Source organism: Physella acuta, unplaced genomic scaffold (assembly GCF_028476545.2).
Source record: "Physella acuta isolate Inbredline_101_S28 unplaced genomic scaffold, ASM2847654v3 ptg002389l, whole genome shotgun sequence".
Taxonomy (NCBI): domain Eukaryota; kingdom Metazoa; phylum Mollusca; class Gastropoda; family Physidae; genus Physella; species Physella acuta.
This window is the reverse complement of record NW_026733878.1, coordinates 42731-59172: the sequence shown is the minus strand read 5'-3', so window position 1 is coordinate 59172 and position 16442 is coordinate 42731. Positions and strand designations below refer to the sequence as shown.

Genomic DNA, 16442 nt, shown 5'->3' with positions numbered 1-16442 from the left:
CAATTGTATCTGTATGTCTGTGTGTCTGTCTGTGTGCCTGTCTGTGTGTCTGTCTGTGTGTCTGTCTGTGAACACGATAACTTGAGTACCGTTACAGTTAGGTTGACGAAATTTCATAGATAAGTATTACATCAAATTTATAGTTCTGTACTAAACTTTCAGCTATTTCCGGAACTTATTCTACTTTCGGTTTTTCAAAAGTATAACACGAAATTTTACATATTTATATTGAGTAATTTCCGGTGACCGAAAATAGCACTTTACCCTATTTAAGATTTCTAAAAAAAACGCATAAAAATTGATTTTTAACTTTGTTTCCTCTGACTTTCGTCCGTCATAGTCAGAAACTTGCGAGCACAATTTCGAACACTTCTACTGGACCGAATTATTTTAAAAATTTTCGCGTAGGTCAAGACTCGAAGATAATATATTGTAACATACAATGCTACTTAATTTTATTAATCGATGTTTTCTTTATAAAGTGCTTATGTTCCACACTATTACCACACATTGTGTTCTGATCATTTGGTGCGCAATTATTTTTACTAGGAGATTCCCCTCTATTTAAAACATCTAATTATTTAAAAATTGTTTTATGAAAAAAGTGTCTATATCCCGACTTCACTGGACTTGCAATCCCCATTAGTATTATCTAAGAATATTCGAGAAAGTTAAGAGGAGATCAGTCCCACTTTATTTAACTTCAGCATCTGGTTTTCATGGCTTCTTTGATTCCGTTCCCTGTATAATCAATTTAATTTTAATATTACTCTATATATTTAGAAAATGCCAACCAAATTTTCAAACGCCTCCTCCTTTAAAAAAAACAAATCAACGCACCCCCTTATATTTCTTAACGACCTCTCCCCCAACTCAACTTCGTACATCATCGAGAATATGCAGAAATTATGTGAGGAAGGTTTCGATGTTGAATTATATATTACTTTAAGCCCACATTTTAAATGATAATATTTTTAATTATTTTTTTAAAAGAAAATTACTCAAAAATCGATATTATTTTTAAAAAAATCATATTTTAGACTTTAAAAAGGAAACGACCATAGCTTGAAGACAATAATATTTTCCCCTACTCAACTCAAAACGTATACATGTAAAAAAATATATAAAGTACTATTTCGAACCTGACGATCCATATATAGTAGAGTTCCCCTGTCTCTGTGACCTCGGATAGTAAGATATTCCGTGGTCAGCACTATGCCTAGCCACCTCTACTTTCTATAAAGTAATTTAGGTACCCATCAGAGCTGAGTGGACTCAGGGACGTTCTACTGTCAGGAACTCGGGATTCGAACCCGAGACTTTAGGGTTAGCAGCCACATTAATTACACGTGTACAGATTAATACAACAACAAAATGGCCCTAGGGTGCAAACATCTGAGGGGGGTCGCTGTAGAAATGACGGACCACCAACACCCCTGTGACAACTTTTGTGTGAACTAATATTGTTGGGAATGTTCCTGAATGACGTACATCGGAGCAGTGTTTCTTTCAGAATTTTTTTCTCCGGGGTGGGAGGGGGGAGGGGCTATGTATACTGGTAAATGAAAAAAATGTCTATATAAATTTAATTTCGTTCGGGGTGGGCGGTAGACTTCCTTCGGCCGCACCCCCTTCCCCCCACCCCCCAAGAGATGCCTGGGAGAAATTATGCATTTGAGTTGGACCGTGTACAGTCGTTGTGATTGTTTTCTTTCCACTCTGATCCTTCTAACTGTAACACTGATAGCGTCAACGCTTGAACACACATGTTGTGCTGCAGTCTATACTATTTCCACACCTCTCTCACCCTCTTACACAACAGTGTTTTTTCCGGCATCTCTTCGGGGAAGGGATGTAGATATACCTCACCCTCCGAAGTTGGCTACCCCCCCCCTCCCCGAAATATATAGAATTTATATAGAAAACATATAGGCCTACTTTTACCAGTGTCCGAAAGTTTCAAGTGCCCCCCCCCTCCGGAGAAAAAAAATTCTGAAAGAAACACTGTTCCCTACACATGTCCAGCCGACGCCCTTTTTACCCACACCCTCACGCACGCACTTCTCTCCCACACCCTTCTCCACACCCTTCTCCCTAACACCTTTCCCACTCACACCATTCTCCTTCAGATCCTTCTCACCCACACCCTCACCAATACCCTTCTCCACACCCTTCTCTCCCACACCCTTCTCTCCCACACCCTTCTCCATCACATCTTTTTCACCCACACCCTCACCCTTCTCCCACACACCCCTCTCCACACCCTTCTCTCCCACACCCTTTTCCCCCACACCCTTCTCCCTCACACCCTTCTCCACACCCTTCTCTCCCACACCCTTTTCCCCCACACCCTTCTCCCTCACACCCTTCTCCACACCCTTCTCTCCCACACCCTTCTCCCTCACACTTTTTTTCACCAACACCCACACCCTTCTCCCTCACACCCTTCTCCACACCCTTCTCCCCTACACACCCCTCTCCCCCACACCCTTCTCCCCTACACACCCCTCTCCCCCACACCCTCACCCATACCCTTCTACACACCCTTCTCCCCTACACACCTCTCTCCCCCACACCCTTCTCCCCCACACCCAAGTACAGAGGTGTGTAACATCCCTAAGAATACCGGCCTTGTGATGATCTTGAATCGGTATGAACGCGTAACATTTAAGCTATCAAGTAATTTATAGAGTTAAACAATAAATCAACAAACAATAATCTTAATCCATTCTTTACGGCACCGTAATTCACTATTTTCACATTCTAATCCACTATTCACAACACCTTAATCCACTATGGAACCAATGACACATTAGGAATGTAGTCAGTGACTAAAAATAAACACACTGCATGTCGTAGTGCACTTCTAGCATACATCAATGTGTTATATTCATGTATGCGTCATACATACATATGTGTTGTATTTATGCATGCTGTATACATCAGTATGTGGTATATTTATGAATTCTGCATACATAACTATCAAGATAATGTATTAGTTGTGCATAATATTAGATAAATGAAAGTAATTTTTATAAAACATGCAATATTGACGTGAAACATAATTTCTAGAACTTCTAGTCGAAGTTTACTCGAAAAGAAAATTATAGACTTGAACGTGGTTTTACAGTTTTTATTGATTATTGTTATACGTTTAAATGTTCATTGCTTTTTTTTTTTCACACTGTAAAATGTGTATTTAAAACGTTTCAAGCCACTTTATTTTAAAGTCATAAAGCAGTAACATTTCTAAAGCGATTAGTTGAGTGTGAAACACGTAACCAATATTTAACTTTATTTAGAAATTGAAATTAAAACTAAAATAATTTTACAATTTTTAAAAATAAAATGTAAGTTTGCTTAAAATATAATTAGTTCATTTTTAAATATGCACTAAATGCTAACAGCACCACAGCATATTTCATACATCAAATGCTAACAACACAACAGCATATTTCATACATCAAATGCTAACAACACAGCATATTTCATACATCAAATGCTAACAACACCACAGCATATTTCATACATCAAATGCTAACAACACCACAGCATATTTCACACATCAAATGCTACCGACACCTCAGCATATTTCATACATCAAATGCTAACGACACCACAGCATATTTCATACATCAAATGCTAACAACACCACAGCATATTTCATACATCAAATGCTAACAACACTACAGCATATTTCATACATCAAATGCTAACACCACAGCATATTTCATACATCAAATGCTAACAACACCACAGCATATTTCATACATCAAATGCTAACGACACCACAGCATATTTCATACATCAAATGCTAACAACACCACAGCATATTTCATACATCAAATGCTAACAACACCACAGCATATTTCATACATCAAATACTAACAACACAGCCTATTTCATACATCAAATGCTAACAACACCACAGCATATTTCATACATCAAATGCTAACAACACCACAGCATATTTCACACATCAAATGCTACCGACACCTCAGCATATTTCATACATCAAATGCTAACACCACAGCATATTTCATACATCAAATGCTAACAACACAACAGCATATTTCATACATCAAATGCTAACAACACCACAGCATATTTCACATATCAAATGCTAACGACACCACAGCATATTTCATACATCAAATGCTAACAACACCACAGCATATTTCACATATCAAATGCTAACAACACCAAAGCATATTTCACACATCAAATGCTAACAGCACCAGGCTTTCAGCAATGAATGCCTTCTCTTATCACACCCATTTTTTAAATATCCTAACATTTCCCCATGCTCTCCAGCCTAAGGTCGGTCTGGCCATACAGTATCGTATCCATGCATGTTTTTTCCTGTATTCCTGGTAGGGTTAGGATAAGGGTTACGTTAAAAGCTAGAGTCGTGATTAGAGTTAGGGTCATAGCTGGGCTGTGGGCTAGAATTAGGGATAAGGTTAGCGCTAGGGTCATAGACTGGGTCAGGGTAGTCTGGGTTCATTAAAAATTCATTTTCCAGTGAACTTCATTAATAGGTGACAGTAAATGTAGGTTATCCCGTAAACTTCATTGAAATATAGCACTGCATCTGACAGGTTACTTTTATTTTAATATTACACTGAATTTGACAGTTACTTACATTGTTATATAACACTGTATTTGACAATTACTTACAATGAAATATAACACTGCATTTGATAAGTACTTAGATTGTAATGTAACACTACATTTAAAAAGTCTACTTACATTGTAATATAACACAACATTTTACTTAATTGGGTTGTGACACTATAATTTACTAGACTACTTGAAATGTAACGTAGTTCCACATTTTACAGTCTACTTACAATGTAATGTAGCAAAATGTCTGATTTATTTTACATGAACACTATACATCCTTAATTTGGGTTCCAAAAACACGCGCAAAAGGAAAAATGCGCAAACGACAACCGCGCAAACAGAAAAATACGCAAATACAAATTCATCAAACTAAAACACTTTCATTGTGTCATACATCGTGGGAAAATTATTTATTTTGCTACAATGTATATGTGGTCATTCTTTTCTAACGTATTTAACTAACTTTTGTATTTTTAAATTCACTTGAACACTATTTTGTGCAGTTTATTTGTTGCACATTTTCCTTAATGTTATATAATAATTAATTTTAAAAATTCTTTTGATTGTATCACATTTAAAAAATGGTTTTAGTAAAGACACAACAAAAATGTAGATAGACACAGTTTTTTTAGAAAGGTTAAACTGCTTCCCTGTGTGGATAGAGATTAAAGTCGCATAACGTCAAGGTTTCTATTTGCCAAGTTGCTAAGTTCTATTTTATACAATTTTGGCGCTTCGAAAAAAAACTTCGAGTTTTAATTGCTCTGGATTTGGTATATTATTTTTAATAAATTTGTTTATTCCTGTCAAAATAGAATACCATGAAAAATGTAACAATAACTTGATTTAAAAATGGAATCGTGAAAAAGAGTAACTCTTTTATTTTCTAACACCAATTTGTAAGAAAGGAAACGGTCTTTCTAAGTACCAGTCGCAGAACAAAATGTAAATCTTTAACAGAAAGGCGCTTCGGAATAAAATTTACTTAGTATCGTTATCCTAAACATGACCCTAACCTTAACTTTAAACGTCATACCAGTAGTAATACGTACCCTTGACACTGGCTCAACAAAGACGACTGTAACATACATTAAATGGACAAGAAAAAATAGTTTTCTAGTGCGAATATCTGTGTAAATGAATTGAAGCAGGTTCACGAAAGCCTATCCTCCCTGAGAATAAACCTATCAATCTTAAGACTAGCCCAATCCTACTTGTTTCAAAACGGAGCCTATCCTCTTTGAGACTAAACTTCTCCGCTTGATTTAACCCAAAATAAATAAATAATAATAATCCAAACTAAACCTATCCTTAATCCAGATTAAACCTATCCTTAACCCAGATCAAGCCTATCCTTAACCCAAACTAAACCTATCCTTAATCCAGAATGAACCTATCCTTAATCCAGACCAAACCTATCTTTAACCCAGACTAAACCTATCCGTAATCCAGAATGAACCTATCCTTAATCCAGACTAAACCTATCCTCAACCCAGAATAAGCCTATCCTTAATCCAGACTAAACCTATCCTCATTAATTCAGCCACATCTACACACTTGACAGACTTTGACACACCCCCTGATAATAAAAGGGGTGAGCGAGTAAGTTTGGGGTAGGTGTAGCTCCTGGTCAAAACAACCTCACTCTTGGCTTAGCCGTACCACGTCGTGAGTTGGCAAAACGGTTGGTTAGGATTAAGATTAGTACCCGGGTTAGGGCTAGAGTGGGTCATGAGCTAAGATTTGTATCTATAGCGACACGGTATTATTACCCTAATGAGGGGTAGACTCGTGGACTTAAAGATGACTAGAGCTGGCGATTCATAGTTAAGACTTTTAGGATTTATGTACACTACCTTTTGATCATAAAAGATGGTTCATTTTAAAAAGGTTGTTCTATTTCTTGGCGGAAATGGCATTAAAATAAATTATTGTGAAATTTTTGTTACAGTTTACTAAAATATGTAAAGTTACGACAGTTTGTAAAACACTAATGTCACGTCAGTTTATACAAATAAAATGTTACGGCACTTAATTAAAATGTGTAATGTTACGGCACGTAAAATATGTAATGCGGCATCAGTTTTTACAACTCTAATGTTACGTTGTTTAACAAACGATAATTTTACGCCAGTTAACAAACGTTAATGTTACGCCAGTTAACAAACGTTAATTTTACGGCAGTTAACAAACATTAATGTTACTCAATGTTAATGTCGTTGTTGGGCTCATTTGAATCAGGTAGATCTCCAATTTTATTCGGCTTTTATTTAGGCCACAATGTCGATTTTTTTTTGGGGGGGGGGGGGGGTTCTGTGGTTGTTTGTTTGTGGGATGTGGCAAATCATGTAACTCTATTTTATTTATCCCATTTCTAATGCAGTGATTTCGTTCAAACTTTCCAGATACATATTTTTCTTAAACAGCGCATATATATCCAGCGTTGTATCGCAACTAGCTATTACAATTTAGTTTTAAAATTTCTGAATTTAGTAATAAAAGGAAAGATAACATCATAATTAATCTCAATCGATTACTCGTTCAACTTTTTACAACGGTGACCTGTTGGTTGGTCATGGACGGCTGGTTTCCAAGTGGCAGACAACTGTCTTCTAGAGATCGCTAGCTGTTGATGATGTTTTAAAGCAGATAATTTTAATTGTTTGTGGTGTCGAAGGAACGAATGACTAAAAATAAATATTAAAGAAACTATATAATAATAAGCTTTCAAGTGCATTTTAAAACTAACAAAAACTTGCTTTATTTAAGCTTTGGTCTCTAAAATGCGTAAGAGATCTCATAAAAAATCAATAGCTTTTCTTAAAGAAATCGTGGTTTAGGTATTTTTTTATTTTAAGTGCATTTAAAAACTTATTATTAAAACGTTGTTTTTTTTTTTTAATATTTATTTCATATTTAACTTTTTTTGCGATATTTTCCCTGTAAAGATTCTGCTTTTTAATCAACAACATTGCTTTGCATCTTTAAATTGTCTCGAATCGTTCTTGCAAGTAAAGATTTAAACTATAATTCAAACCAAAGATTTAAACAGCGAGCTACATAGAATTGCAATGAGTTTATACTTAAAACGTCGGACACACATTTACAAGCGAGAAAATCCTCAGGTAGTTTTTGTGCTAATAGCAAGATTCGGGATAATTACAAGCCCTAAACATTTCTTAACTAGGTATATCTAAAGCCAAGCCCACGTTTCAAGATTTTTTTATGTAGAGCAAATGGCAAGCCTCTAAGACCGTATTAGTTAAATATAAGCCCCTAAGCCTCTAAAACATAACTAGTTATACAGAGCAAATGGCAAGCCTACAAAACATGATTGGTTATATAGAGCAAATGGCAAGCCTGTGAAACATGACTAGTTATATAGAGCAAATGGCAAGCCCTAACCCATGACTAGTTATATAGAGCAAATGGCAAGCAACCCCCCCCCCCACACCCTCCTCCAAGCCACCACCGGTTGATATAACTTAAGTGATGAGTGTACCCCCCCCCCCACCTTTCCCCGTCTGAGTAGTGTCTAAAAATAACTGCGCGTGAGAACAAGGCGTGAGTAAGACTTACCTGGGCGATCGAGCACGGGGCAGGGCATACTTACCTGTGCCTTCTCCTGCCTCACCGAGCAGGCAATGTGTTCGCTAGGAGCCTGTGGGTTGGAGATTTTTTTTTTATCTTGTCTCTGAAATATTAGGAAGAATTAGGTCTATAAATAGACACGCAGCACGTGTTTTTAATGTGTACACGAATCACAACATGTGTATGGGTCACGTGGTTTCACTTAGAATCTTTAAAAAAATAAGTGTTTTGTGTCGTATCTTTTCAGGGGTCGGAAGATGGGTTTTGTTTTGGGTTATTTTTAGAAGCGGGTCGATTAAAAAGTGGGTGAGTTAGGGTTAGGAGTTGGAGTAGGCCATATTAGTTCAAAGATTAGGTTGAGATTAGCGTGTAGGAATGGGTTAAATGAGTGCGGGGGTTGGATTGGATTAGCGCTGAGATTAGGTGGTGTCAGGTCTAGGGATTGATTTGATTACATGATGGATATCTATCTGGTAGTGGTCGAATTAACGTGGAAATTAGCTTTTTAACTTAATTTAGATCACATATAATTAACGGGATGTTTTTTTTTTAATATTTTTAATGGTTTGTATAGGAGTTGTTCGTAAATTTATTTTCAAATGGGATAAGTATACTTAGTAGTGTGCAATGGCCGTGCATCAACAAGGCGATTTTTATCTTTTCGTGAAGAATTTTCATTCCAAAATATTGGTGGGAGTGGTGGTAGGCGAGATGGCTGGTAGGGGAGATGGCTGGTAGGCGAGATGGCTGGTAGGGGAGATGGCTGGTAGGGGAGATGGCTGGTAGGGGAGATGGCTGGTAGGGGAGATGGCTGGTAGGGGAGATGGGTGAAAGCGGAGAATGGTGGTAGGGGAGTCAGGGGTGATGGGTGGCAGTTGAGATGGGTGGCAGGGGTGATGGGTGGCAGTTGAGTCAGGGGAGATGGGTGGCAGGGGAGTCAGGGGAGATGGGTGGCATGGGAGATGGGTGGCATGGGAGATGGGTGGCAGGGGAGATGGGTGGCATGGGAGATGGGTGGCAGTTGAGTCAGGGGAGATGGGTGGCAAGGGAGATGTGTGGTAGGGGAGTTGGGTGGCATGGGTGATGGGTGGCAGGTGAGATGTGTGGTAGGGGAGATGGGTGGCAGGGGAGATGGGTGGCATGGGAGATGGGTGGCATGGGAGATGGGTGGCAGGGGAGATGTGTGGTAGGGGAGATGGGTGGCAGTTGAGTCAGGGGAGATGGGTGGCAGGGGAGATGGGTGGCAGGTGAGATGTGTGGCAGGGGAGATGGGTGGCAGGGGTGATGGGTGGCAGTTGAGTCAGGGGAGATGGGTGGCAGGGGAGTCAGGGGAGATGGGTGGCATGGGAGATGGGTGGCAGGGGTGATGGGTGGCAGTTGAGTCAGGGGAGATGGGTGGCAGGGGAGTCAGGGGAGATGGGTGGCATGGGAGATGGGTGGCATGGGAGATGGGTGGCAGGGGAGATGGGTGGCAGGGGAGATGGGTGGCATGGGAGATGGGTGGCAGTTGAGTCAGGGGAGATGGGTGGCAAGGGAGATGTGTGGTAGGGGAGTTGGGTGGCATGGGTGATGGGTGGCAGGTGAGATGTGTGGTAGGGGAGATGGGTGGCAGGGGAGATGGGTGGCATGGGAGATGGGTGGCATGGGAGATGGGTGGCAGGGGAGATGTGTGGTAGGGGAGATGGGTGGCAGTTGAGTCAGGGGAGATGGGTGGCAGGGGAGATGGGTGGCATGGGAGATGGGTGGCAGGGGAGATGGGTGGCATGGGAGATGGGTGGCAGTTGAGTCAGGGGAGATGGGTGGCAGTTGAGTCAGGGGAGATGGGTGGCAGGGGAGATGGGTGGCATGGGAGATGGGTGGCATGGGAGATGGGTGGCAGGGGAGATGTGTGGTAGGGGAGATGGGTGGCAGGGGAGATGGGTGGCAGGGGAGATGGGTGGCATGGGAGATGGGTGGCAGTTGAGTCAGGGGAGATGGGTGGCAGGGGAGATGGGTGGCAGGTGAGATGTGTGGCAGGGGAGATGGGTGGCATGGGAGATGGGTGGCAGTTGAGTCAGGGGAGATGGGTGGCAGGGGAGATGGGTGGCAGGGGAGATGGGTGGCAGGGGAGATGGGTGGCATGGGAGATGGGTGGCAGGGGAGATGGGTGGCATGGGAGATGGGTGGCATGGGAGATGGGTGGCAGGGGAGATGTGTGGTAGGGGAGATGGGTGGCAGTTGAGTCAGGGGAGATGGGTGGCAGGGGAGATGGGTGGCATGGGAGATGGGTGGCATGGGAGATGGGTGGCAGCGGAGATGGGTGGTAGGGGAGATGGGTGGCAGGGGAGTCAGGGGAGATGGGTGGCAGGAGAGTCAGGGGAGATGGGTGGCAGGAGAGTCAGGGGAGATGAGTGGTATGGGGAGTCAGGGGAGATGGGTGGCAGGGGAGTCAGGGGAGATGGGTGGCATGGGAGATGGGTGGCAGGGGAGTCAGGGGAGATGGGTGGCAGGAGAGTCAGGGGAGATGGGTGACAGGGGAGTCAGGGGAGATGGGTGGTAGGGGAGATGGGTGGCAGGGGAGATGGGTGGCAGGGGGGATGGGTGGCATGGGAGATGGGTGACAGGGGAGATGTGTGGTAGGGGAGATGGGTGGCAGGGGAGTCAGGGGAGATGGGTGGCATGGGAGATGTGTGGTAGGGGAGATAGGTGGCAGGGGAGTCAGGGGAGATGGGTGGCAGGAGAGTCATGGGAGATGGGTGGCAGGAGAGTCAGGGGAGATGGGTGGCATTGGAGATGTGTGGTAGGGGAGATAGGTGGCAGGGGAGTCAGGGGAGATGGGTGGCAGGAGAGTCATGGGAGATGGGTGGCAGGAGAGTCAGGGGAGATGGGTGGCATTGGAGATGGGTGGCTGGGGGGATGGGTGGCATGGGAGATGGGTGGCAGGGGAGTCAGGGGAGATGGGTGGCAGGAGAGTCATGGGAGATGGGTGGCAGGGGAGATGGGTGGCAGGGGAGTCAGGGGAGATGGGTGGCAGGAGAGTCATGGGAGATGGGTGGCAGGAGAGTCAGGGGAGATGGGTGGCAGGGGAGATGGGTGGCATGGGAGATGGGTGGCAGGGGGGATGGGTGGTATGGGAGATGGGTGGCAGGGGAGTCAGGTGAGTTGGGTGGCAGGGGAGATGGGTGGCAGGGGAGATGGGTGGGTGGCTTGCAGTTATTGTAAATAATCACAAATTATCTATTGAAATTATATTATATCCCCAAGATCTGTATTTGTAGCATTACTTGCTTTTAAATTACTGGCTTCTGAATCGCTTTTAATCATTTGTTATACTACCTGCCCACGTGACCGGCTGTGAAGCCTTTTGTCACAATATTCAGTCTATTCAAACCGGACTCAAAAACAACAGAGTTACATCTGCCGCAAATTACATAATATTTAAGACACAAAAATCGCCAGTTTGTAATCTCGATATAAATTGGTTGCACTACTGTCATTTATCAGGAAAATAGTTTATTTTTAAATTAAAAATTCACGTAACTATCAAAATAAAAGCTGAAAAGTGAAAAAAAAGGTTATATTTCTAGCACATCGAAATTTTAACATTCTGACAACGATAATTAAAGAAGAAATTATCCACTGTTAAATAATAAATATGTTTATTAAGTTTCATTATCCGTCTAAATGTTCCAAAACTTTTTTAAAAAATGTTGTAGCACGCATGTACAAAAAGAGCCCCATTAAAATGTTTAAAATGTTTTCAACCTACGCCAGTCTATAAAAACGTCTCTATGAGCGGCAAGTCTGACTCGCTAAAACTCATTTGTCATGATTTAAAATAAATTACTTTCTGCTTTAACTAAAGAGAGGTTTAATTAGCAGTGGCCAGGGAATCGTCAACATTTAATTAGCAAATTATGGTCAAGATTAGAGTGATATTTGAACACATCTTATGTTGGTATTGCAATTCTCTTTTCTCACAGATCTAAATCTTAACTATTCTAAATATATTTGAACACATATCATGTTGGTATTGCAATCTTATCTTACAGATCTATGGGGTCGTCCATAAATGACGTCACACTCGTAGGGGGGAGGGGGTTTCCGTAATTTTGTGACGGCGTGTGATAAGGGGGAGAGGGGTTCAGATGGTGGGACGTCCCACTTTTGCATTAACAAAAAGTATTGTTGGAAAACGAATTTTAGACGTTATTTCGCGTTTTAGAAGACTGTTTTAATAAATTGTATTAGGAATTGATTAAAACACTCTATGTTGACAGAGTTCAAACAAGATTTTGGAAAAATATTGATGTTTTAAGAAACATTCAACTGCAATTTTGAGGGGGGTTGTAGGTTGAAGTCTGACGTCATTTTAAGGGGTCTGGCTTTTTGTGACAATGTGTGACGGAGAGGGGGGGGGGGGTAAAAATCGTCAAAAAAGCGTGACGTCATTTATGGATGACCCCTAAATGGAGACAAAAACAAATAATTTTTAAAATGTATTATAATTAACTTCCAAAACAGATCTAAATTAAAACTATAACAAATATTTTTTAACACATCCCATGTTTGTATTAAAATTTTATTTCTCACTGATCTAAATCAGTTCTAAATAAAGAATACAAATTCAAATATTATTAAAATAATTTCCTCATAGGCCATAGTCGAAACTAGAACTATTAAAATCCTTTCCTCATAAACACAAATCGAACCTTGAACTATTAAAATAGTTTGTTGCTAGGTTTGAATAGAAACTATAACACGTAATGTTTACATTGCCTTATGTTGCTATTAATAACCTCGTCTCTTCGCAGGTCTAAATCGAAACTGTAACAAAGTCAACCAATCAAAGTAGACAAAAAGTATCTGAAGAAAGCCACACTTGCTGAAACTTCACGGACCGGGTTACGAACCCAGCTGGGAACAAGATGCAGTGTCTTGTGGGTGAGGCTGCGCTAAGGATGGGTTGCCACTTTCAGTAGGTGAGTCGCTGGCAGTTTGGTCATTTTGTTTGGTCGTTTTGTTTTGGTTATTTTGTTTGGTCATTTTGTTTAGTCATTTTGTTTGGTCATTTTGTTTGGTCATTTTGTTTAATCATTTTGTTTGGTCATTTTGTTTGGTCATTTTGTTTGGTCATTTTGTTTGGTCATTTTGTTTAATCATTTTGTTTGGTCATTTTATTTGGTCATTTTGTTTGGTCGTTTATTTTGGTCATTTAGGTTAATTATATTGTTTGTTAATTTCGTTTGGTCATTTTATTTGGTCATTTTGTTTTGTCATTTTTTTGTTACTTCGTTTGGTCATTTGGTTGGTCATTTTGTTTGGTCGTTTTGGTTGGTCGTTTTGTTTTTTTTTTTTTGTCATTTTGGTTGGTCATTTTGTTTGGTCATTTTAGCTAGTCATTTTGTTTTGGTCACTTTTGCTTGTCGTTTTGATTGGTCGCTGTTTGGTCATTTTGTTTTGTCATTTTGGTTGGTCATTTTGTTTGGTCATTTTGTTTGGTCATTTTGTTTAATCATTTTGTTTGGTCATTTTATTTGGTCATTTTGTTTGGTCGTTTATTTTGGTCATTTAGGTTAATTATACTGTTTGTTAATTTCGTTTGGTCATTTTATTTGGTCATTTTGTTTTGTCATTTTTTTGTTACTTCGTTTGGTCATTTTGATTGGCCATTTTGTTTGGTCGTTTTGGTTGGTCAGTTATTTTTTGGTCATTTTGTTAGCCCTTGTAGCCCCTTCTTCTTCGTTGACCGAGTCATTCCGCCCCCATAAAAGTGTGGCGTTGTGTATGAACGGAAATCCCCATATTCTGTTTATTTATTCTTTACAAACGAAAATCTTGAAATTATTTCCTTGTGTATTCCCAAGAAAATCTTACGACTGTGTTCCTCTTATAGTTATGTTTATAAACATTCAGGACGAACGTATTTTGTTCCTTGAACCCCAGGAAATATAATGTTGTTCATTATAACTCCCAGGACAATCTTATAACTGTCCTCTCCCCTCCCCCTTCATCCATGCCAATCTTCTATGTTCCTTAAGATCTCCCCTCTTTCATCAGTGGCGTAGCTAGGATTTTTGTGCCCCTATGCAAAAAGTGTTAGTTGGCCCCTCAGAGGCGTAGCAACCCTTCCCGGCGACCGGGGACAACTTTCGATTTGCACCCCCCCCCCCTCAAACTTTCGGAAAAGGGCCACTATGCCTTGCTTGCGCTAGCTTTACGGTAGCTACGCCACTGTCTCCCATGATAATCTTATAACTGTGTTCCTTAACATCTCCCCCATGCCAACCCTCTAACTTTCACCTCTCATCTCCCCCCACCGCCAGGACAATCTTAGCGCCCCCAGTAGATGGACCACAGCTCCGAGTGGTCAAGCCAGCAAACCGTGCGTGGAGTTGAAGCCAAGTGTCAGCTTGATCCAAGTGTGAGGCCTGTCACCCTGCAGCACAAGTGGATCACTATGCTCGAACCTTCTCGAACCACGGACCACGATACCACCACCAGCACCTCGACCACCGCATTGACCTCGACGCCAGCACCATCCACTGCGGCAGCACCACCACCACCACCGACCGCCGCCGCAGCGCCATCCTCCGCAGAAGGACCATCAACTGCAGCAACGCTACCATCCGTTGCAGCCGAAGCATATTTTGTGGGTAGAAAGCGCGCGCTGGGTGAGGAGGGGCCAATCATCATCCTGACCCAGCACGAGGAGGATGAAGGTGAAGGACAGTCGGAGCAGCCCGACTTTGAAGCAAGATCAACCAGCAAACTCAAGAAACAAGAGCCAACCCTAATTCTTGCACCACAACCAGGTGGGTATTGTGGGGGAATGTGGGTTGTGGGTCATGTGGGTTGTGGGTCATGTGGGTTGTGGGTCATGTGGGTTGTGGGTATTGTGAGTTTTGGATCTTGCAGGTTGTGGGTCATGCGGGTTGTGGGTCGTAGGAGTTGTAGGTTATGTTGATTTTGGGTCTTGGTGGCTGTGGTTCATGTTTTACAGCCGTTTTTCTTTTATATATGAGTAGCAATAATGTTTGAAGTAAAGCAGTATTAAGTCTATGATGTTTTATGGAAAGCTGTGTATTAAGTCTATGATGTTTTAACAACAACAAATGTTAATTGTGTGTATTTTTTCACGTGTTTATTGCCCGTGGCTTGCCCATACTCGCCTGTGTCCTACCCCCGCGCTGCCCCCGTATTCCCTGTATCCTAAAGCTACACCTCCTGTACTCCCTGTATCCTAAAGCTACACTTCCTGTACTCCCTGTATCCTAAAGCTACACTTCCTGTACTCCCTGTATCCTAAAGCTACACTTCCTGTACTCCCTGTATCCTAAAGCTACACCTCCTGTATTCCCTGTATCCTAAAGCTACACCTCCTGTACTCCCTGTATCCTAAAGCTACACCTCCTGTACTCCCTGTATCATAAAGCTACACGTCCTGTATTCCCTGTATCCTAAAACTACACCTCCTGTACTCCCTGTATCCTAAAGCTACACTTCCTGTACTCCCTGTCTCCTAAAGCTACACTTCCTGTACTCCCTGTATCCTACACCTCCTGTACTCCCTGTCTCCTAAAGCTACACTTCCTGTACTCCCTGTATCCTAAAGCTACACCTCCTGTACTCCCTGTATCATAAAGCTACACGTCCTGTATTCCCTGTATCCTAAAGCTACACCTCCTGTACTCCCTGTATCCTAAAGCTACACTTCCTGTACTCCCTGTATCCTACACCTCTTGTACTCCCTGTATCCTAAAGCTACACCTCCTGTACACCCTGTATCCTAAAGCTACACCTCCTGTACTCCATGTATCCTAAAGCTACACCTCCTGTACTACCTGTATCCTAAAGCTACACCTCCTGTACTCCCTGTATCCTACACCTCCTGTACTCCCTGTATCCTAAAGCTACACCTCCTGTACTACCTGTATCCTAAAGCTACACCTCCTGTACTCCCTGTATTCTACACCACCTGTACTCCCTGTATCCTACACTTCCTGTACTCCTTGTATCCTACACCTCCTGTACTCCCTGTCTCCTAAAGCTACACTTCCTGTACTCCCTGTATCCTACACCTCCTGTACTCCCTGTATCCTAAAGCTACACCTCCTGTACTCCCTGTATCCTAAAGCTACACTTCCTGTACTCCCTGTATCCTAAAGCTACACCTCCTGTACTACCTGTATCCTAAAGCTACACCTCCTGTACTCCCTGTATCCTACACCTCCTGTACTCCCTGT

At 41.8% G+C, this 16442-nt stretch overlaps 1 protein-coding gene across 1 annotated transcript in view; it reads left to right on the top strand.

Annotated features, from left to right (window-relative positions):
- Nucleotides 1-16442, top strand: part of LOC131933181 (uncharacterized) — a gene marked incomplete at its 3' end in the record, with an annotated part of 65017 nt that overhangs the window by 6264 nt on the left and 42311 nt on the right. Inside the window, exons 2-3 of the mRNA XM_059289970.1 lie at nucleotides 13011-13178; nucleotides 14523-15011. Coding sequence (XP_059145953.1) covers nucleotides 14546-15011 — 466 coding nt within the window. The remainder of the gene's footprint in view (nucleotides 1-13010; nucleotides 13179-14522; nucleotides 15012-16442) is intronic.